This window comes from Macaca thibetana, chromosome 4 (genome assembly GCF_024542745.1).
Source record: "Macaca thibetana thibetana isolate TM-01 chromosome 4, ASM2454274v1, whole genome shotgun sequence".
In the NCBI taxonomy this organism is placed as follows: domain Eukaryota; kingdom Metazoa; phylum Chordata; class Mammalia; order Primates; family Cercopithecidae; genus Macaca; species Macaca thibetana.
This window is the reverse complement of record NC_065581.1, coordinates 158865316-158889247: the sequence shown is the minus strand read 5'-3', so window position 1 is coordinate 158889247 and position 23932 is coordinate 158865316. Positions and strand designations below refer to the sequence as shown.

At 40.1% G+C, this 23932-nt stretch overlaps 1 protein-coding gene across 1 annotated transcript in view; it reads right to left on the bottom strand.

Moving 5' to 3' along the window:
• The window catches only part of PLG (plasminogen), a 50394-nt gene extending 29848 nt beyond the window's left edge, over nucleotides 1-20546 (bottom strand). Inside the window, exons 1-10 of the mRNA XM_050789214.1 lie at nucleotides 20385-20546; nucleotides 16194-16329; nucleotides 14843-14949; nucleotides 11476-11590; nucleotides 9539-9678; nucleotides 7724-7844; nucleotides 5879-5997; nucleotides 4183-4345; nucleotides 3798-3943; nucleotides 136-295 (exon numbers count right to left, since the gene is read on the bottom strand). Coding sequence (XP_050645171.1) covers nucleotides 136-295; nucleotides 3798-3943; nucleotides 4183-4345; nucleotides 5879-5997; nucleotides 7724-7844; nucleotides 9539-9678; nucleotides 11476-11590; nucleotides 14843-14949; nucleotides 16194-16329; nucleotides 20385-20433 — 1256 coding nt within the window. The 5' untranslated portion in view covers nucleotides 20434-20546. The remainder of the gene's footprint in view (nucleotides 1-135; nucleotides 296-3797; nucleotides 3944-4182; nucleotides 4346-5878; nucleotides 5998-7723; nucleotides 7845-9538; nucleotides 9679-11475; nucleotides 11591-14842; nucleotides 14950-16193; nucleotides 16330-20384) is intronic.
• Between the last annotated feature and the right edge of the window lie 3386 nt (nucleotides 20547-23932).

Sequence of the window (23932 nt, the reverse complement as noted above, 5' to 3'; positions counted from 1 at the left end):
TGAGACATTTTTCTACACATTCTGGGTCTAAGAGAAATTTGGTCCTAGGAAGTTGGCTTGAAGATGAAGCATGGCTCTTTTAACAGAAATTTCATTTGGCTGATGCCCCTCTTACAGTAAAAATCAAAGACATACGCATTTGGGAAGTTTTCTGGGGTCTTCTGATGCCAGTGTGGTGTCATAGATGACCAAGACTGACACTTCTTTCCTGTGGTGGTGGTGGAGGATGTGCCTCGGTAGCTCTGCCCATCACCATGGTAGCACTCCTGGACCACAGGAGTAAGCTCAGGTGGTGCTGAAATTAAAATAAAAGAAATCAAGCTTAACAATTACTGAGAAAAAAAGAAGCGTGAAGCAATTTATGACAAAAACAGTACAGTAGCCTCTGAGAATTATGACTGTTCTCTTTTCTGTATTAGCAGACAGATTAACATAAAAAATAGATTTATAGCATTTTAGAACATTAATAAGTTCTTAGTAATATTTCATTTAAAACCTGGGTGGGAAAGAACAGACAGAGTACTTAAAATTGGAAACTGCACTTATGTGCAAGCTCTTTTTTATGGATCTCTACTGAGTGTTCATGAGAACACGAGGGCAGATGAGAGGAGGATGCATTAGGCAGTGCAGACTGTGAATGGTGAGTGGCTGTCAGTCGGGGGCAGACATGAAACCTTTGCACATTTCTCTAGATCCTTCCCCAAACAAAGCCAAAGACCAAAGCTTCTGGGTGATAGGGCAGGAGATGGCCCTGCGTCTAGGACTGCAGGCAAAGATCCACAGCTTCTCAGAGAGTGGTGGAGCCAAAAATCTTATTCCCTTGGAGAAGTTACAGGGAATCCTCTTGTGCCCAACATCCTGCATTGCAATGAAACAGAAGCCTACTACTCTTTCTTTCCAAACCCACCACAGGTACAAGTTTCATCAGAAGGAGGCAAAAGAACACTGAAAAATCACTGCTTTCAAAGCCAAGCTGTGCTCAACTGGCCTAAAAGGGAGGTAGGCCAGGGAGATAAGTATTCTCCTATGTCCACCAAAAAGTGAGCACTCAGTAACAAGAAACAGCCCCAGTGTCAGTGGGGTTAGATTATGTGTGTGAAGATATCTCCTCTGTAGTGCAGGCATGCAGTGACTGCTGAAATCTGGAGAAAACTCTTCAGCACCCCAGGCCCCACTCTAAGCAAAAGATAGAAGCAGCACATCACTGGAGGAATTTATATCTGTTTTGCACTTAAGGTAAAGCTAGCAATCCCAAATCCCAAATTCAGTTAAACTAGTGACTACATTGACTCAATTATCCACAACATATATTTGCAAGAGAAGGGTGTCCGTTTCAAAGTATAAATAATATTTACTGTAACCTCTACTGTTCTTCTATTTATAATGTCTGGTGTTTGATTAAAGAATTACAAGACACACCAAAAACCCAAGGGGGGAAAAAGCCACTGTTGAATAATAAAGCAATCCAGAGAAGTCAGACTTACAGAAGATGCCATCTGGAAGCTATCAGATTGGGATTGTGTGATACCTACGTTAATATGTTAAACGATCTTGTCGTAATGGTGGACAATATGCATGGATAGGTAGAGATTTTCAGCAAAGAGATGGAAACTATAGAAAAGAGTAACATGAAAATGCTAGAAAAAAAAGTCACAACATCAGAGATGAAGAATTCTCTCAGTGGGCTGAGGAGATGACAAGACACAACTGACAAAATAATCCATAAACTTGGAAATAGTTACTAGAACTTATCCAAACCAACACACAAAGAGAGAAAAAGAGTTACTGAAAAAAAAAAAGGAGAACAAGCTTACAAGATTTATGAAACAACATGAGTGTTCTAACATGAGGGTACTTAGAGTCCCAAAAGGAAAATACAGAGAGAGAAAAGTGAAAAAAGAAACATTTGAACATATAATGGCTATGAATTTTACAAGGACAATGAAAATTGACAATCTAGGCTGGGCACAGTTGCTCACACCTGTACTGTCAGCACTTTGGGAGGCCAAGGTGATGGATCGTCTGAGGTCAGAGTTTGAGACCAGCCCGGCCAACATGGCAAAACTCTGTCTCTACCAAAAATACAAAAATTAGCTGGGCCTGGTGGCACATGCCTGTAGTCCCAGCTACTCAGGAGGCTGAAGCAGGAGAATCACTTGAACCTGGGAGGTGGAGGTTGCAGTGAGCCGAGATTGCGCCACTGCACTCCAGCCTGGGTGACAGAGTGAGGCTCCCTCTCAAAAAAAAAAAAAAAAAAAAGAAAAAAATCAACAATTTATAAATCTAGGAACTCAGAATATCTCAAGCAGATTAAACACAAAGAAATTCGTAATAAACACATCATAGTCAAACTGTTGAATAACAAAGATGAGTAAATCTTAAAGGTAGTCAGAGAAAAATGACCTATTGAAAACATAGGAACAAAGATCAGATTTCCAGTCAAACTATTTAAAACAGAAGATAATGGAACATCATCATTAAAGCGTTGCAAGGAATGAAACTCTCAACTCAGTATCTATGTTCAGCAAAATTACTTTTAAAAACTGAAGGCAAAATACTTTTTCAGACACTGAAAATCTGAAAGACTTCAACAGTAGCAGACCTGTGCTACAAAAAATGCTAAAGGTTGTTTTTCACAGAAAGAATCTGACACCAGATGGAAATTGAGATCTACCCCAAAAGATGATAAGCACCAGAAATGTAAAATAAATAAAGAAAGAAAATATTTAAAATAGTTTTATTCTTAATCACTTTAAAACACAACTATTAGGGCAAAAATAGTGTTAATGTATTGTGAGATCTATGACATAGTAGAAGTAAGCTTCTATTACAAAGAGTGATAGTGTAGCATTTTGGGAGGGTGGAAGTAGAATTGCAATGATGTAAGGTTTTTGTATGTCAAGTAGAATTATATCATTTGAAGGTGGAATGTGAAAAGTCAAAAATGTATATTACATTGTAGAAAATACTAAAACCATTAAAAATTAATGTAATAAGTAAGTAGTGGAGATAAACTCAATCTGAATGAAGGCAGAAAAAGATGAAAAAAGGAACAAAGTTTAAATGGGACAAAAAGAAATAACTAACTTGATGGTAGATATAAATTCAACTCTATTAACAATTGCATTAATGCAAATGGTTTGAACATCTCAATTTAAAAGCTGAGATAAATTTAAAAGAGATACAAATTTAAAAGATATATCATACAAATACTAGTGAAAATAGAGCTGTAAGACTGTATTTATATCACCATAAAGAGAGTTCAGAACTTCAGAAGAAGGAATATTCCCAGAGATAAGAAGAAACATTACATAATGATAAAGGAGTCCTTTCATCAAGAAGACATAACAATCCTAAATAAATATGTGCCTAACAACAGAGCTTCAAAATATAGAAAACAGAGTTACGATCTAAAAGAGAAATAGACTAATTTACAGTTAAAGTTGGACACATCACCATTCATCCTCAGTAGTCAATGAAGGAGGAGACAATCAGTAAGGATACAGAAGAACACCAGCAACCAACTTCACCTAAATGACCTTGAGGGAACATCCCACCCAACAACCACAGAAGACACATTCTTTTCAAGAACACATGAAACATTCACCGAGATGACTATATCCTGAACCGTAAGACAAACCTCAACAAATCTAAAATAACTGAAATCATATAGGGCACGCTCTCTGACCACAATAGCATTAAACTAACAAAGCTACTGTATATTGTGATGACGCCACTGGTGTACAAAAATAAGGAGAGCACTTGGGCCCTTGCTAAGCTCTCATACCCTTGCTTACCTGTGGGATCCAATGGTTCCGTGGATACTGGGGAGGACTCACAGGACGGTATCTTACAGTACTCCCACCGCACTTGGCTGTTGGTTGTATAGCACCATGGGGCCTTTTCTCCATCAGGATTGCGGCAGTAGTTTTCATCCAAATTTCTGAAAAAGAAGTGGTTGTGAGTTTAGTTTTCCAAAAAAAAAAAAAAAGTCTGGGGAACCACACTTTGAGAACAACTGTTATGGGAAAAAACGTGCTAAAGTTCATTTCCTTTACTTATGACTAGATCAGTTTTTCTTCGAGAATACTTTATCCTGCATTCCTATAGTAACTAAAACTAAGGCAAAGTCAATGGGATTTCACATTCCATAGCAGCAGAATGAGACTGGAGGGGACTTACTTGCAGGGAAAGTTTTCTGGTGTCCTGTTATGTGTGTGAGGGGTCTGTGCACTCCAGCGCTGACAGGTGTGCCCAGACACGGTAACAGCCACATCCCCACGATAGTTTTCACCTGTTCCCTTCAGACACTGGTAGGTGGGACCAGAAGATGGTGGAGGTGTTGCTTGGAAAAATAAATTACAATGAATAATTTTTTTCTTTTTGAGACAGACTCTCACTCTGTTGCCCAGACTGGAGTCAGTGGCACGATCTCAGCTCACTGCAAACTCCACCTCCCAGGTTCAAGTCTTTCTCCTGCCTCAGACTCCCAAGTAGCTCAGACTATAGGAGAGTGTCACCATGCCTGGCTAATTTTTTTGTATTTTTAGTAGAGGTGGGGTTTCACCATATTGGCCAAGATGGTCTTGAACTCCTGACCTCGTGATCTGCCTGCCTCTGCCTCCCAAAGTGCTGGGATTACAGGCATGAGCCACCATGCCCAGCCCTACAATGAATAATTTTAAAATAGAGAACGCACAGATGGATGTTAAGGAGGATGGCTGCAGGGTGCTCTGGCCTGCTTGTCTTCTCCTCAGCCTCTCTTGGAATTTGGCACTTGAAAATTGTTTCATGTTTTCCGAAGAAATAAATTTAGTAGCATCTATGCCTGTGAGACCCTTTCATGAGGAACTCCTTCAGGGAAAGACACTTGGGTAGATGCTTCTTTCTATGTTCTCTTTGCTCAGTTCTTCCTACCTGGTAAGTATCAACACATGTCACCTTCCACCCTGAATTCTCACATACACCAAAGGTCCATTCTATTTTCTGAAGAATAAATTATTCACTGAGTAGACATGACTGAATGGCACCCAACATTCCATAAAAGCCAAACAACAGGGTAAGAGTCCATGGAAAGAAGGCAAAAAACACCTCCAAGGAAAAGTGTGTGCATCCAGAAATCAAGACATTCTTGAGGAAAAAAAGAAGATGACAAAAAGAGAAACTGAAAAAAAGAGAAATTGATATTCACACAAAGGGAGAATGCCTGAGGAACTTCCGCTTTCGAAGGACACGTGTCAGAGGAAAGGAGGCGAGGCCAACCCTCACTGAACCCTTTTTAACCTTTCATGCCTGTCTTTGTCTTAGTGTGTAATCCTTTGCTTCAAATTCTCAGAGAGGAAAATATGATAAAATTGTTTACTCCACATCATTTCTACTAGGTCTGCCATTTCATCTTCTCCTCCTGAACTCTTCCCCACCCCCACCCCTCACCCTCTGCTCCCCAAGTTGGAAAAACTAGACACCCACAGACCTGAACATTGTAAACAAAGACACTCTTTGTTTACAAAACAACTATTAGAACTCTGGTTAAAATGAAATTCATGTGTCAGAGAGCATGGGTCTGATTTCCTTTTAGCACAGAGAAAAGTAGAATAGGACGAACAACACCCAAAGCCTACATTTCAGTGAACTTCTGAGGTGGAAGTTTCAGATGCAAAGAAAGAAAAATATGATAAATGGACACTCTGATCAATCACCTACAGTAACCAATAACCATAACTGTTTTAAACCAGCAATAAAATAAAGACCAATAACATCCCATAGGACTCGTAGGTCACTTTTCAGAGGCTGCACTCAGGCACTGACACGTGTTTTCTTCTGATTTCAAGAACAAGGCAGGTCAGAATCCTGGAATCTGGGTGTGCACCATACTCACTGCAGCGGGGGATGTCACAAAGTTCCCAGCGCTTGTTGGGGTCGGTGGTGAAACACCAAGGCCGTGGCTCCCCATCGGGGTTACGACAGTAATTCTTCTTCAGGTTCTTGTTTGGAAATCTGAATGGACAAGAAATGTTTTAGTAGCATGGAACATTTACGTTCATGGATGAGACTCTTTTTCAAGAGCAAACATTGAGCACCTGCTGTGTGCTAGGCACAGTCGGGCACGGAGGAGGTAATTGGATGAAGGCTGTGTTCAGAGACGGCAACTAGGAAACAAGGCTGGCCCTGTATTCTAAGGACTTTCTTTTTCTGTTTTGTTTTTAGAGACAAGGTCCCACTTATTGCCCAGGCTTGCCTTGAACTCCTTGAACTAACTCAAGCAATCCTCCCGCTTCTGCCCTTTAAGTAACTAGGACTACAGGCATGTGCCACCATGCCCAGCTGCCAAGCACTGTTTTGCTAACAGTTTACATGTGTAAAAATCACTCAACAGAATCAGTGACTTTATCATTTTGGCTATCTGGAAAACTGATGTAAGCAAACTCCAGTTATTCAACCACAAATAATAGCAGTCTTTAAAATGCAAAGTGCTCCCTGACTAAAGATACTCATCTAGTACCTAATAGAACCAAGAAATGGGCATCTTCATAGCTTAAAGGAATGGTCCTTCTGATCTACCAGGCTCTGCTCCCACCAGCCTTGAAGCTTAGAAAAACCAAGAGGAGAAGCTGTGCTCCTGCAAGGGTCTCACCATGCAGTATGGGCTGGATCCTTCCTCAGTGGGGCCCAGTGGCTAGGGCTGTTGGATGCACTCCATGCCTGGTGGCCCTCTGCACTTATTCATTCCCTCTCTGAGATTGTAAATGCTTACTAGGATGGAAAGAGGAGCCAGCAGTGGCTTAAGCAATCCTCTTCTCCTTCTGGTTTCCTGGAAGTGACTTTACCCAGTTTTGGACCCTTAGGCCTTTCCTGTATTTCTCCTTTGAAGGAAAATGGCAGCTGCTGTGTTTTAAGCTAGCGATTTGGAGTGGGAGGTGTACAAATTCAGTAGAGCTGCTTTCCACAGTGGAATCTGTGGCTCAACCTCATTTCTGCTTTCTTGAAAGCCCTGGTATGGCCCTGTAGTCATTCTAGAAGGAAGAGAAAGACCAGAAGCGACTGTGGAATGGGAGGTGTTTTCCAGCACGATGAATGTGAAATAGAATACTCACACAACCTTATTCTTGGAACCATCATGACTTTCTAGAGCAAGAAGCTTATTGTCATTCTAAATTCATGGTCCCCTTAGAGAATCTGATGGAAGTTATGAATCCTCATTCCAGAAAAATGCACTGATGTAAATACACATAAAACATCAGGGATTCACAAATCCATGATATCTGCTCATAGGTCAAAGGTTAGGAGACTTGAATCTCATTGGTACGAAGGGAAAAGAAAGACAAGGAGTAAAGAGAAAAGAAAAATATTTGGGAAATACACCAGCAACATGTGTGTGTGTATTTCTCAAGACAGATGTTAATGTATTCATACCCACATTAGTGTTTGAATGTGTGTGTGCCTCAGCTGAGGATCTGGTTATTAAGCAAATCAGATTCAGAGGGTGTGACATTCTGGATTTCCAACAAATTCTCAGAAAACATCCCTGCTGCTGACCCATGGACCACATTTTGAGCAGCAAGAATGCGTATTTCACTTGCAGTCTTGTGGGAGGATGTTAGCTTTGAAATTAAAAACATCAGGCGTTCACTTCTTGAGGAATGCTAAAATATCTAAATAACAGCAAATGTCTGATAGAGCTGCAGAGACTTAAACGTGGAATGTTTTTCCCAGTGAGACTTACTTGGAAGGAATGTATCCGTGAGCGTGTGGGCTCTGAGAGTCCCAGGCCTGGCATTCCAATCCAGACATGGTCTTGGAAATTTTGCCATCATAATTTTCTCCACTGCAATGCATACATTCATCTGGACAGAGTGGGAAGGAAGGACAGAGAGGAAGAAGAAAACTGAAATGGATGAAGCAAAATAGACAGTAAAAACCAGAATCCTACTCACTTAAGTGCGACTTGCCCCTCATTCCGATGTAATTCACAACAGGCACTTGGCAATAAAAAAATCCTTGGCAATAAGGATTCAGGATTTTCTAACATAATCCAAATGTCATTTTCCTTTTAAACCGTAGCATTCACATATTTTAGTCAATACCCCCCTCAACTATTGTAGTCGTTACCAAACGCAGAATTTCCATGATGCCATGTCCTTAAACCAGGATGCACAGGCCAGTGGGGAGCCAGGGGTGCATATATTCTCAGGAGTCTACATTTTCCATTAGGAGTTTTCAATATTTGGCATCTTCATTTCAATAATGATCTTTACAACTTTGTATGAAATTATTCTGATCATTCCGTTGACTGCTGAATGAGCTGGCACCTTCTCAGGGTTTTAGTCTGGAGTTTTTATTTATGCTCATGACCTCATGGAGAACAATATTCACCTGAAGTGACAGCGCTTCTCTTTTTATATTGTTGAGAAGCATGATTGGCTCTTTTTTGCAAAATTATTTGCAAACTTAAACTTTGATTCAGAATTATTGAAGTAACATGGTGAGGCAGAGTAATATGTGACTTAAATTTTATGGAGTACTAAGGAAAACAGGGGCAGACTTAATATAAAAGTGATGCATTGGTGGCACTTAAGGGCAAGTACCTGTGACATGGTGTACAAATAAAGGACCCCCATGATTCAAGTAGGTGGAAGTGATGTTGGAACTGAGTTATCACACAGCACCACATCCACACTGTCACACAAATCTCACCTTTATTCATTTCCTTTTGCACTAACAAATGTAGCCAGAAATGTGAAATGAAGACAGTTTTTTCAGTAGGATTTAAAAAAAATTTTTTAGCATTGACCTTTGAGGTGCACTATTAAATTGGTCAGTCCATGAAAATAATGGATTGCTGATTTGAAAACTGGTTCCTTGTTTAGCTTCAGCAAAACAGCAAAGTTTACCGCATCAAATATGTATTGTTTATTTGATTTTTATTGATTTTGTTGTTTTATTTTAACTACTTAATTGCAAATCTGTCTTGGGGTTAACACTCTGTAAGAGTTTTAAGCATAAGAAGTTTGTACTTAGAGTTTAGATTTAGTTTTATATTTGTACATGTTGATACAGTATTTTAATAAAAATAATTCAGGTTGACTGGGCATGGTGGCTCACGCCTGTAATCCCAGCATTTTGGGATGCTGAGGCAGGCAGATCACCTGAGGTCGAGACTTCAAGACCAGCCTGACCAACATGGAGAAGCCCTGTCTCTACTAAAAATACAAAATTAGCCAGACTTGGTGGCACATGCCTGTAATCCCAGCTATTTGGGAGGCTGAGGTAAGAGAATCGCTTGAACCTGGAGGCGGAGGTTGTGGTGAGCCGAGATCGCACCATTGCACTCCAGCCTGCGCAACAAGAGCAAAACTCTGTCTCAGAAAAAAAAAAAATTCAGGCTAATTCTGGGGGTCTGAACAAAGTTTAGCTCCTTTCTGAGAGGTGAATACATTACTCAATTATTAATAATATCCTTGTGGGAAGGGGCTTGGCAACAAATTATTTTACAGGGTGAAGGGCAGAAATGAAAACATTTTCTAGAGCCACTCCTGACCTTCACACTCGGGAATGTCGCAGTAGTCAAATCTCTCTTCTGGATCAGTAGTGTAGCACCAGGGCCCCTGCCCATCGTTGTCTGGGTTCCTGCAGTAGTTCTCCTCCAGTCCCTCTGAAGGGTGTGTAGCAGGTGAGAATCTGGGGAGGATGGAAAAGAAGCACTTAGACTATGTTCTAAAAATCAGCTTGCTATTAGCAAGGCAGAAGGAGACACTCTTGATTCCCATCTGAGATTGTCATCCAAATGCATTTCAGCTGGGTGCTGCAGCATTTGCGTGGCCAGATTTTCAATTTCTCTATTGATAGGCTGCTTCTGGCACAGTAGCTAATATTACCATTGCTACTGTGACAGCCAAGGCTTAGACAGAGAGTCAAGGTATTTTTATTGCACAGTCAGGAGAAATATAAAGGCCTCAAAAGCCTGCCATGGTCTTAATTCATTCCAAACACCTGCTTTTGTCAGTTACCTTTCTCCCTGTAAAAATTCTCGTAGTTAATACCGTTTTGTCCATGTGAACTATGTGCCAGGAATTCCACTGACATCTTTCTACACATTCTCTCTTTTAGTCCTAATAACAAAAACCATTTGAGGAAGGTGTTATTATCCCTGTTTTACAGAAGAGAAGACTGAGTGGCAATGTAAAACAAAACAAAACAAAACGTGCCTAAGCGTAAATAGCTATGAAGAAGCAGATCAAGAATTCAAAGTTGATCTGTCTGATTCCAAAATCCTAGTTTTCTCTGAAATGCAGCTTGAATTAATGGGGGATGGAGGAGGGAGTTAAGCTTATTTCAGTTCTAGAGATGAGTTGCTGTGTAGAGACAACCATTTAGATGAAAATCACAAGACTTACAGTCTATAAAGGCAGATTTTATTTCTGGTTCTTCTGTGAACCTATTTGGGGTAACCTCACCCCCCAAGACCTCAGTTCCCTCATAAAGATGAGCCTAGACTACCTTGTAAAAATGGCCCAGAGTGTCTCCATGGCCCTTGATAGTCCCTGACTTCACCATTTGGTTGAATCAGTTTTCATTATCTCATGGGGAATATTCGATCTGCTCGTCTCATAGGGATATAGCAAAGGCAATTTCTTGAGTGTTGTGGGAATGGATAAAGGTGAGTAACAGGCACTAATTTCCTATTTGATAAGCATCATTACTGAGAACTTAATGCCACCTAACACCAAACTGGGAAAAGTACAAAAAATGCACTAAAATAAATAATAGGCAAGTTGCGAGATTTGAATTTCACGTATCTTCATTTTCATTTTTATATTTTATTTACTCTTTTGCTCCACAATTTGAGTCAAACATGTGATGACAGTTCTAACTCGATATGTTTACGTCAGTCCCAAACATAGTCATCTTTGGTCTTTTCTCAGATTTGGCCTAAAACTCATAGTTTCATTGATTTTGTTTTTAACTAGGCATTCTTCTATGTCCTAGGTCTTCGAGAAACCTCCATACCCAAGGAAAAATAGAAAGTAATCATGTTCTACTATGGTGCTATAAATAATTGAACATCGACATCAAAAAGATTCTTTCTGCTTATTCACATATTCTGGTTTGAATTAAAAGTGATGAAATTATCCTAAATACAGTTGGCCCTCTGTATCCATGGGTTCCACATCCACAAATTCAACCAACTGTGGATGGAAAAGACTTGAAAAAGATGAGATAAAATAACAATATGACAATAAAACACAATACAAATAAAAACAATACAATACAACAATGATTACATAGCATTTACATTATATTAGGTATTATACAAGAGAATGTATGTAGGTTATATGCAAATACTGCAGCATTTTATATAAGGGACTTGGGAAGCATGGATTTTGGTAGCCACAAGGGTCCTGGAATCAATCCCCCGCAGACACAGAGGGACAACTGTACAGTAGATGAACACAAAGATGAAAGGGAAAGTCTTACTTAGGTCTGTGGGGAGAAGTGGAACTCCATTTTTGACAGGTGATGCCGGTTCTTGTTTTGGACATTGTCCCTCTGTAACTCTTTCCATTCCCAGTCTTGCACTCTGAAAGATACACTGAAGGGAAGTCCACACAGTGGTCAGAGTCTTTCACAAGACACCACATGAAGGTCTGCACAGCACAGTCACGTTGAGAGAAAGATCTCATGCACCAGACCCCTTGTTTCTGCTTTCTAAAAGATCATCTTTTGTATCTGCAAAAAGGCTGCAGTAAACCGAGCCATTCCATACTTTGATTCATATATTCAAATGCTACTTATGAGCTCTCTGTGGATCCAGCCCCACCAGGATGCTGGGGACACATGGGGCACAGTGCAGCCAGGGGCTTGGCCATCATGGAGCTCACGTTCTAGTGGAATCAGGCAGGGGGGTTACAGGAAATATTCAAGGAAACAATATGAAATGAGATCACTTCATGATGATGCATGTTACATACCTGATGAGACAGAGTGAGAGAATGGGGAAAGGGCTTTTTAGATGGGGGAACGGCAGGCTTTTCAGAGACTGAAAGAGATCCAACCCCCTTCTATATTTTCAGGCACCCAGTGATATGAAAAAGTGCCACACAGGGCTATAAAACTGTGGTCTACTGTAAATGGTTTGCAGTAAAAGTTCTCAACCAGCTTCCACTCAACCAACTCACCAGTTAGCCAATGGGCCCTCTCTTGCCTTTAAAACAGTCTGGTACCCACCTGGGCCCACATGCAGCTGGCAGGTGTTTGCTAGTGTGCCCACCCGTGTCTGTTCCCCCCACATGAGTTATATGCTTACAACGAGTCATTTCTTGGCATTTTCCAACTTTTTTACAGTTATATTTAATTAAAGATGATCTAAACTGAGAAATGAACGTGAAAAGAAACAAAGCTCTTTTTTGTTTGGTTTTTTAACTAAATTAAATGTTTTTAAGGAGTTGAAACATGAATCATTTAAAAAATTGCTGTCAAATCCATGGAGGGCAACCCACTCATATAGTTGACAATAAAGCTTGAGGAGGAACTCATAAAAAATCTAAAGGTTTTACACATTCAGATTGATTAATAAATGTCGAGATATGGTCCACTTCAAAAATAAGGAAAGTGATGATTGTAGATGTTGCACTAGAGCATAGTTTATGCAGGAAATGCACCAGAGACCTTCTACTGGTGACCCCATATTCAAAGAAAAAAAGCCTCTGCTCTACCTCAAAAGATGTCAGGTACACTTGTGTTTTCAATGAAAATATAAAATGTTTAAGATATATTTGAACCATCATTTAATGTTACCTACTTTAGTCCTTTTTTAATTCACTGATCCATCACTTGGGGAAAGTACTCCTAACATACCTACAGCAAACTAATGCTTTTAACCCAATACTACGTATTATGATTGCAAGTACATCTTCATTGGGAACGCAATGCTATGTGTTATGATTGCAAGTACATCTTCATTGGGACCTAGTATTACATAGACATAAGATACTCATCAAAAGTGTAAACTCAAGGTACTTTGTGAAAGGGAGGTCTAGGGGTCAAGGAAGATTTGCAAAGGAGGTGATGATTGGGCTGACACCTAGGAGACGAGAAGGAGCTGGCACAGCAGGACAAAGGTGAAGAGGGTCCCAGGCAGGAGGGCGTGTGCTTGGAGTGGTGAAGGAACAGAGGTAAGGCCAGTGTAGAAAAGTTTAGCAAGCCAAGCAAACAGCAGCCGGGGGTTACTTAAATAATGCCGGGCCCTAGCACATTTGGAAAGTCTTTGGGTCTTATTTTAAGGGCACTGAGAAGGGCTTTAAACAGGGCAGTTACATTTCTAAGAGATCATATGTACAGCTACAAGTAGCCCCAACCAGTGGTGATAGGGTCTTGGACTCGGTGAAGGCAGTGTGGCTAGTGGCAAGTGGCAGAAGTAAATGTGATCTAATACTGTTCCTGGCAAAACCCTGGCAGGTAAGTTAGCAGCAGGTCAATATCCCACAGCAAAGAAACAAAGACCAAAAAAAATGACTGACTTTTGACTTTTCGCTTCTCTTTTGTTTGTATGTACCCACCAGAGTTTGTATAACCTTTTGCTCCCTTCTGTCACTTTGAAAACAAGCAAACTAAGCCTTCAAACTTCAGACTTCAAACTCAACCTACAGTCATTCCCATGTTCCTTCTGGTTAACAATTTACAAACGACATATTTAAATGTTAGCATTTTGTAGACAGAATCAGGTTTTTTTTTTTTTTTAAATCTGGTACAATTAGGTGATCCTATTTACTTTACTGCTTGCTTGCTACTTGTAAGAACTAATAACTTCACCAGATAAAGTTTAGATTTAATCTGTACTTTAATCTCAAGAATTAGAGATAAACAGTGGTAAGGAAGAAAGTACAATGCCTACAGCTAATGAAACTGAGGAAGATGAGTTAATGCATAGAAATAATTCCAACCCAAATAAATACTGTTTAAAATGCGACTTGGAGTTTTGCCATGATACTAGACACAATATGGCAAATCATCCTCGAGACTACAAGAACTAAGGTGTTTCCAGTCCTCTTTAACACCTGTGATGCAGAATATTTGGAGAGCTAAATTGTTATTATTAATGGTCTTAATACCTGGCCACCAACACAGTGTAGGAAACAGTTTTTAAAGTGTCATACATCCCTTCAAATCTTCATACGCTTAATGAAACATTTGCACATCTAAAAAGGCATGCAATTTCTATTGAAATCCCATCTGCCTCTTATTCTAAACAGTGGGACTATTGACCCACATTTTAAAATAAACTATAGAAAAGGAACTGTAACTTTTGCACATTTTTAAAAGACAACATTTAAGAAATCTGAGAAAAATATAGACCATGTCTCCCAAAATGTGAGGAAGAATAAAAATAAGATTTGTGTCCCAATCCAAACGTTTCTGAGGATTAAAACACCTCAGTATTTCTATTTTACAAGACTTCGTCCAGACAATAGGGCCCAAGGACCATGGTCACCCTGCAGAATAAGAAGCCAAGATCAAAAGGAATGCTTAGACTTCCCATCTCCTTGTTAAATATAAAATAATATTTTAAAAATCTTATTTTCAGGGTCATAGAGGTAGAAGTGATTTTGTAAATCCAGTCGTTTCATGTTTTGAACAACAAAAAAATTAAACCCAAGAGGTGAAGTAATATACTCAAGCTGACATGGCTAGTTAGTAATCAAATCCTGTCCTAACTCAGAATTCAATTTTACGACCCCATAGTGCCTTCCTCCTCCGGTCTCATAAATTAAAGATAGAATAGACAAGGAGGAAGAGTGGGAGGATGGGGAGGACAGAAGGAGGAGGAGGAAGAAAATGTACTCACCTTTCTTTTCAAATAAAACGACATCTCTCATCCTAAAGACTATGGAGGACTTCCTGTTTTCAGCCATTATCACACATTGTTGCTCTTTACTGTGATATTGGAATGACCTGCAGAAAAAAGCAGGAAATCCAGTAAGTATTTTTCTTTATTTAAAGAAAACAAATGTTTATTAATAAGTGATGTGATACATGCTAAAGATCATTGAATCTCTTGATGGACCAGGGAGTTCAGAACTGCTGCGTCTCAGTTATTTGGGCATGGCATCAATGAAGTACTGAACAAAATACACCAATGTGGCAGTAAATCTTGTTGTCTCCTGCCCCTACCTTCCCTCCCTCATAATTTTCTCTTTCTTTTTGTTTCAACTGCTTTACTTCTTCTTTACTCATCCTCTTAATTTTTGTTTTTGGGTTGGAAAGAAGCAACTCCGGTTGCTTTGAACCCATTCCCCAAGATATTCCATCTCCGTGACCTCCCAACTCTGATCAGTTCCCCTGAACCTCTGCTCCACATTCCACCTCGCCCTGGCCCCTGACCCCTCCCCTCTCCATCCTGTGGTCCTGCCGTGGGTGCTCAGTCTGGCATCCATAGCTACCTTCCCAGGCCCATCACCTACATAAAGTCTCTACTTTAGTCAACTTGATCTCTTAATGGTCCCCCTGAGAAGGTGCAGGGCCGCATCTTCCCCTGCCTGCCTGGTGCTTGTCAAGAGCTCTCTCAACTCCAAACCCAGCTCAGTTCCCACCTCCTCCCTGAGCCTTCTCTAGCTGCCTCAACCTTAGGCACTGTTCTTTCCTCTGGATCTGGGTAGAGCATGCATTGATTATGCCTGTACCTCACTTGGACTGTCTTTTTTTTTTTTTTTTTTTTTAACATTATTGCAGTACCTCACTTGGACTGTCTTTTTTTTTTTTTTTTTTTTTTTTTTTTTTTTTTTTTTTTAACATTATATCCAGTTTCTTTGACTACACCTTAAATACTAAAGGGCAGGCACTGGATCTTGTAACTGTAAGTCATTGCTCAGATCTATCTAGGACACTTTCATTCACATGATCCTCAACAGACATTTACTGATGATCATGTTAAAAACTGGAGCTCAGAACAATAGCTGCTAATATTTATGTCCGGTATAGAAACAAATAACTTCCTTTTAGGGTATTTTTCTAACAAAGACTCCAATAAACCTTAACAAGAAGCTGTTAGTATGGCTTCACATACTTTGAGCAAATACAGTTCCAAACTCTGATTCCATCAATTTCTCTTTCCTCTTAAATCGTCAATAAATTTGTGAGTAAATTACTTGCCATCCGAATTACAGATTTCTGGGTAGGTGCAACGACAGTGGAAATACCTGCAGGTGAATTCTTCCTCCTCCTCACATTTTGCTGCACATTCTTCTATGCTTCCTGCCCCCAGCTGCTTCTTAGTGATGCTGAACAGTGAAGCCCCCTTGGTATTCACATAGTCATCCAGAGGCTCTCCTTGACCTACAGGTGGGAGATCCAAGTGGAACAAATGGTCAGGAAATCAATGCCAATGTCTAATTGTCATGACTTCCTTTGAAGCTATTTGGTTAGCATTAACCAAATAAAACTTGCTGTTTACTGGAAGTAGAATGGGTAGCTATGAATCAAATGTTTAGTTAAGAACACAGAGTCGGGCCTGTGGATATAAATAAAGATGGCAACAAAAGACACTGGGGACTGCCAGAGAAGGGAGAGAGGGAGGGAGGCGAGGGCTGAAAAACTACCTATTTAGTAGGTATTTAGCTCACTACTTTGGTGATGGGATCATTTGTACCCCAAAGCTCGGTGTCACGCAATTTAGTTATGTAACAAACCTGCACATGTACCCCGACTCTAAAAGTTGAAATTATAAAACAAAGAAAAACAGTTTCATTAACAGATTGCAAGATAGTAAAAGATTAACTGGATTGATAAACAGGTTAGAACTATGCAACCACTATGTTACCACATTAATGGAGATAAATCCTTAAATAAGAACAAATTCTATGTTTGCTATCGATTGTGCCATGTCATGAGAGAAGAGTAAGGCACCACCAGTGGCAGTTGTGTTACCAAGATTGATGTTGATTTGTTCATCCCTGGGTAGAAATGGAACTTGGAGGCCATTGTTTGATTTCTTACCATATGCGCTTTGGTTCTGACACTGTCACTTTAACTGGTGGGGGGCATCCTCTGAATGGTCCCTCCTTGAGATACATAAATTTTGGTGCATGCATGATGTTGGAAATACATAAGAACGGAACTAAATTACGTTGCCACCTCGGACAAAAATTGGGCAAAACACTGGAGGGTAAGAAGCTCCCCAGCAAAGAAGGCCATTTGTGTACTGGGCTTCCTACAGTCACACAACACTACTAATTGGGGAGAAATCCGTTTTTCTAAGGTGTTGACAGGTATCTGAATTTCGGAGGAAATTGTAAAAAAGCAGAACCTGGTACAAATACTGGTCTTGGTTTTTCTTTGAGATCAAATCTGAGACAATGAATCTGTCTGAAAGCTGCTTTCTGCCTGGTTGTGGCAGAGGGTGGCCAAGGGGGCCTCAGCTGTGCTCCGACCACGAGGCTACAGAGTGTCCCCTGTCCTGAGGCTCTTCCGGACATCTGGCTGAGCTTTGGCAGCTCTATCCTAGCCTGGAGATGCCAGCTCCGTCCTTGGCACAGAATGCTAGTGATTTTCACAGGGGTGAGAGGCCAAAAGAGGCTAATAAAATGAAGGTAGCCAAGCTCCACGGAATTAGACAACAGAACAACCTTGACCACTTTGAGAGGTGTGGTGGGAGCCGCAGGCAGAGGGAGTGGGTTACAGAGTGACTAGGAGAGCAGTGGAGGCGGCAGCAGGAGACAAGCCTGACTCTGAAGACAGCGAGCCCTCCAGGGAACATGCGGTCAGGGGAGGTTCTGAAAGATGGCACACTTCAGAGCGCATTGGTTTGTATGCTGATGACAGGTATCCAGTAGGAAGGCAAATGAACAGATTCTCATTCTCAGAAAGGCCGGTCCTGACCTCCTGACGGTACACAGAGCACAAGGGGCAGGACAGGGAGGGGGATGCCCCCTCATCGATTCATGCAAAGTCCTAGGCCAAAGTTCCCCTGCTCCCCACCTCTGGGACTTTGTCCTTCCTCAATTTTAGATGCTTCAGGCTGGAAAAATGGATTATTGAGCAGGAGTTGGCTGATGCATTCTAAACCCAATCCACCAAAAAGCACTTGAGAGATGTATCAAAAGATCACAAAGAAATAGATGCTTTAGGCCCGTATCCATGTCTTCACCCTGCACTTTCTGTCAACTTGAGCTCTCATTTCCAAGAAGAGTTGTGTTTTGGTTACTTCTACAGCTCAGAGTGTGACTTCAAAACACACCATAAATCCACAAAGTGTGTCCTACAGTGAGTTAAGTTAAACTTTCTGAAGAGTTTTTTTAAAGTATAGCAGAGCAGGCTACAACTGATGTTCAAAAAAAGGAAAACTTACATTTATTTTCCCCTTCAATTAAGTTACCTCTGTGTCGTGTTATTATGCTTCATAGCACATTGTTGCTGAGGTCCCCTCCCCAGCTCCTGTTCCTAGGAAATATCCCAAATCGTAATCACACATTTTTCTTTTTAATTTGAAATAATTTTCCCCATTTTTTTTTCTCTTATTCACCTCTAGAACTCATGTGGCAATAGGATTTGATAGGGCTTATTTGCTGGCAAGGAAACATCAAACAAATCTTTTAGTGGAAAAATACATTTATATTATAGGTAAAATGCAGATGTATATTGCTACCGATGCAAATGTATTTTATTAATGCTGTGAGAATTTCTTCCTCACTGTGGTGTGTGAATGTGTATGCATATTTGCATGTGTTAAAGACTTAGTAATTCATGAAATGGAACATGTTTCTCCACTTCCCACTAAGCATGGCTGTAAAAGAAACTTTTTCCTCTCCCTTGGCATTCCAACATACTGGAAAGATGATATATCCACAGAAAGCCTTGCTTTCCAAAAATGAGAGAATGTGCCCCCTAGGTTGGTTAAAACATATGCTAATCCTGTGGCAGAGAAGTTTGATCTAGCCTTTTGGTGTAGCCCGCTGATTAAGTTCATAGTGATCTATGTTCTAGTTTCCATGGGCTGAAATATAATATTCATACCCCTCAACACACATCAATTTCTTACAAAAATTTGTTTGTTTAATTTTCTCCTGCTCTGTATTTTCTTTGATAGTTCCTTGAATGGCTTCCACTAAATTCAAATGTATTTGGCTCTAAAGTGCAACTTGTAAAATTTTATCTGGTAATTTATAGATTGAATTTCAAGTGTGTATACATTATTTACATGAAGAACTACTAGCAAATCGTATGATTCCGTTTGTATGAAATGTTCAAAATGGCAAAGATATAAATACAGAAAGTAGATTAGTGGTTGCCAGAAGCTGCAGATTGGGGGTAACAGCTAAGGAGAATGGAGTGCCTTTTTGGGGGTATGAATAGTTTAAAAATTTATTCTGATGGTGGCTGCACAACTCTCAATATATTGAAATCCATTGGATTGTATGCCTTAAATGGGTGAATTCTGTATGTTAATTATATCTCAATAAAACTTTTTTTTTTTTAAAAGAAAAAGAACTACTAGAACATGTTTAGAATATTCTTTCAAAGGCTTAAACAAAGCTGAAAAGTGAGAAGAGCCCTAGATTCCTTCTGGGAAACCTGGCTTAAATCCAGGTTTCTTTATTTTCCTGATTTGAGAATTTGGTCACTGAGCAAATAACATGATTTTCCTAAGTCTAGATTTCTTTGTTTATAAAATGAGGATGAATATGCCACCCTACCTATACCATGAGCTAAATAAGATACGGTTTGTAAAGAACGCACACTCACACTGACATTTACACACAGGTATGTATGTATGTATAAAAATGTGGGGACCTAACCCAAGCACTAAGTGAGTATTTGTTGAATCACTATCTGCATACGGCATCTGGCAAATGGATGCGTGTAATTTCTCCAGGGATAAGAAGCAAACATATACCTATGGAAAGCCTTATTCAGGCCATAACAAAGAGAGAAATGCTGAGTCCCTGACCCCACCGCCACCATGAACTGGTGAGGCAACAGAATATATTCAAAGAGATATTTCATTGCTTTAACTTGCAAGTAAGGGGAGCATGACACCGTAACAGAGATGATATAAATTAATCAAACTGAGAACGAGGCGAAGAGCTTAGCCATCCTTTGCATAGCTACATTGGCTGTTTTTCAATTAGACCAGCCATTATGTGGGGGCACTCATTTAGATTTGAAAAATCACCCATTATTTTCTCTGCCCATTCATTCCAGCACCCTGACAATCTTCACAGGAAAATTAAACTTATTTCTTGAAGAATTCCTCAATCTTATACAAGATTTTCAACTGGGAGTTTCATGAATCAAAAATTAAACGAATTGCACATAAAGCCATGGCATATGTATTTTTACTACACTGTGGGAGAAAAAATAATTATTACAATAAAAAAAAAACTATGTCTTACCTGATTTCAGAAATAAAAGAAGTAGAAGAACCACTTCCTTATGTTCCATTTTGGGACTGGCCAGCAGTGCCCAGAAAGTGTGTCCCAATCCCAGGATGTTGTTGACTTACATGAGAGTAAACGAATCCACAAACCAGATAGTCAAATTAAGTTAATTATTCTCTCAGAGACCCATGCCACTGCCTCAGCAGGGTTCAAACATTACCTTGAATAAAAGGTCCTTACAAAATGTTTGAGGGTGGAATCTGCAATAGATGCTGGGAAGTGGTGAAAGCCATCTCCCCCCTCGGCTGCTCCATGCTGCCCTCCTGTGTCCTTACTCCTTCCCTCACCCCTTGTACTTTAGCTCTCGCAATTAGTCTTTTTTCTTCCCCTCTTCTTTTATTCCCCTTCTTTTGGAGAAAATAAAATCATAAAAGTATCTCACAATTGCTGGTACCTTCCACGACGAGACCCTCTGCCAAGCACTGCACCTTCAGAGCCTCCCTCAATCTTCCCAACAGGCAGTGCTGTTCTCATACCTGCTTTTCCAGGCATGGGGCTGAGGCCTTCCCCCGAGGTTGTGTGGCTACCCAGGGGTGCAGCTGATAGACACAACCCTTTCAGGTCTTAGATGACAGGCTTAAGTTAGGTGTAAACATTAATGTCTCCACATCCTACACCAGATGACATAGAAATTACAACATAAGTGAAAATATTTTATTATCTTCAAAATTTCTTTATTCCCAGTGAATTCACATGTTTTCTGTAATTATAAACTATAAGACATCAATCTTTCACCCAAATGAACATATGGCATATTATTATATTCTCATTCTCATGAAATAAAGCAAGAGTGGTAGCATTCAGTGAAAAGCATCTATGTCAATTTTAAATGTTGAATCTGTACTTTTCCTTGACTTAAGGTTAGAGCGACCAGGTAGTACATATTCTTTAAAACTTCTATTTTAGTGTTCAAAGATATTTAGGAATAATTCAATTGACCTCTCTATTTTAGATGTGAAATAAGGACCAGAAAGCATCATTCCTCTTTCCAGGCAGTGAAATTCCTTCTTATTCATTAACTGGGAAAAGAGTAGAGGTGGGAGCCCAGTGGTCTTGGGTGGAATGTCCTGCGGAATTCCCTGGGATTGAGGAACCATGCAGAACCCTCGAGAAGAAACCACGTTGGGCAATAAGAGGGCGGCCCCATGTGAGGGACAGGGGGGACCTAATCACATTTCCTGATTTCCTATTTTAGCCTCACTCTCCTCTCTCCTCAAATTCTTACCACTCCCTTTATCCTCTCTGACTCACCTCATGGCCCAGTTCATTAAAGGGGACAGAAGATGGAGGTAAGTTGAGAAACCAGCAGTGAACACACGTTTTATTTTTAATGTGAAATGTCTCTTAGGGGGCTTATGTTGGTGTGCTTTAGAAAGTACTTTGGGAAAAAAAATAGACTCTACTAATATATAATGCTTCCAGCGTGTATTTACTTCCACTTAAAATATTATTTTAGCAGTTCCTCTTGGATAAGGCACCTTGGGAATGATGTTGTCAGAAATTCTATATCCACATAATTTTCTTTTCCTGTTGTTGTGGTTTTGACTTGGGTGGTGTTGGTATAGCTCTTGCCCAACTTTCCCCTGGTAGTTGTTGGATGCACTCAATTCTACAAATGTGATTTTGTAAATCAGTTGCCCTCGTAGTAGCCTCCTGGCTGTACATTCTTCCCTACTTCCATAATCCATCAGCATCGTGAAAGCACAGAGGGATGTTGAGCAGAGCTCTGTGCTGGAGCCACCACACTCTGTAGCCTGTAAGAGAGGAACAAAGAGGAATGAATGCGTTGCTCAGGTATAGACAGGGGTGGGTGCATAGACACTTCTGCTGTGGCACGGCCCTTCATGTCCAGGGTAGGCATGAAGCAATGGACTATTCCAGATTGTACACAGGAATCTGCACTGCACTCTTAGAGGGATTTTTGCTCTAAAGACAACTGATTCAAAATAAGGCGCTTTCTACCTGAAAGAATGGCATGAACTGAGAAAAGATATATATATAGAGAGTTCTGTGTACTACGATCAGGTTGCACATATTCTGAGATTTGTGTATTCTTATTTAGTTCAATTCATTATTTATTGACCACTTACTGTGTACAATATTATATTAGATTCTTTTAGGATTACAGTTGACCCTTGATCAACTTGGGGGCTTGGCACCCTGACCATACACAGTAGGAAATCCAGGTGTAACTCTGACTCCCCCAAACTTAACTACTAATAGCCTGTTGTTGGCCAGCAACAGTTAATAACATGTATTTGTATGTTATATGTATGACATGCTGTATTGTTACAATAAAGTAAGCTAGGGAAAAGGGAACACTTGTAAGAAAATCATAAGGAAGAGAAAATACATCTACAGTACTGTTCTGTATTTATCCGTACAGTAAGTTTACACTGTCTGTTTGCAAGATGAATCATCTGTCTGAAATGGAAGCAACCCCAGCTGCAGACCTCAGTCTCTGTTACGTATCAAGCAGATGAAGTTTTTCTTGTAATGTCAAATGTCATGACTTTTCTCTGCTTCTTGGGAGCACTGCCAGCATCACTAGTGCCACTTCATATGGATCCCACGGTGTTATTCAAGGTTTACAGTACAGCACGAAACAGGAAGAAAAATACATGCGAACAGGGAGAGGGCACTTTTTACTGTGATACACAATTCACTGGGGATGAACTGCTCATGCCGGGATGTTGAGCATCACAGCACGTTTTAAGTGGATACTCACAACACCTGAGCTCGTTGCAACAGCAACAGGAGGAGGCTACAAAATTATTACAATAGTGTGGTATGCACTACGGTTAAATGTATGCAGTTACAATTTAATACCACATCTGTATGTTTGTGTACAATTCTCTCAACTGAGAATAGCACCATATACGATCTGTGAGTGTTTGTGTACATAAGTTTTACTAAATTTTAACTTTTGCAATAGTTTTATATATATTTTATGGTAGTAAATAATAAAATAGACTAGGTATCTACATATATTTTATGCATTCAGGACATACTTAACTTTTTCTACTTTATTTTGGTATTTCTAGCTACATGGTTTGTCTTTGAGTTTTTTTCAAATTGTTGCAAAAATTCCAAAACATTTTCTAACACATTTATTGAAAAAAATCTGTGTGTAACAGTTCAGACATGTGTTGTTCAATGATCAACTATATGTCTAAAAAGTACAAATCAGTCTCTAACCTTCCCCAGCCTCTGTATGCTAAAGGAACTACAGGAAACTTTCAAACGCAAGATGTGTGGAGATTCTGCTGCTGCACTTGTAGCAGGCGTAAGAACATTCAAATAGGCTGGCTGCGGTGGCTCACGACTGTGATCCCAGCACTTTGGGAGGCCAAGGTGGGTGGATCATGGGGTCAGGAGTTCGAGACCAGCCTGGCCAGCATGGTGAAACCCCATCTGTACTTAAAATACAAAAAATCAGCTGGTCATGGTGGCGTGCTCCTGTAGTCTCAGATACTGGGGAGGCTGAGGTAGGAGAATTGCTT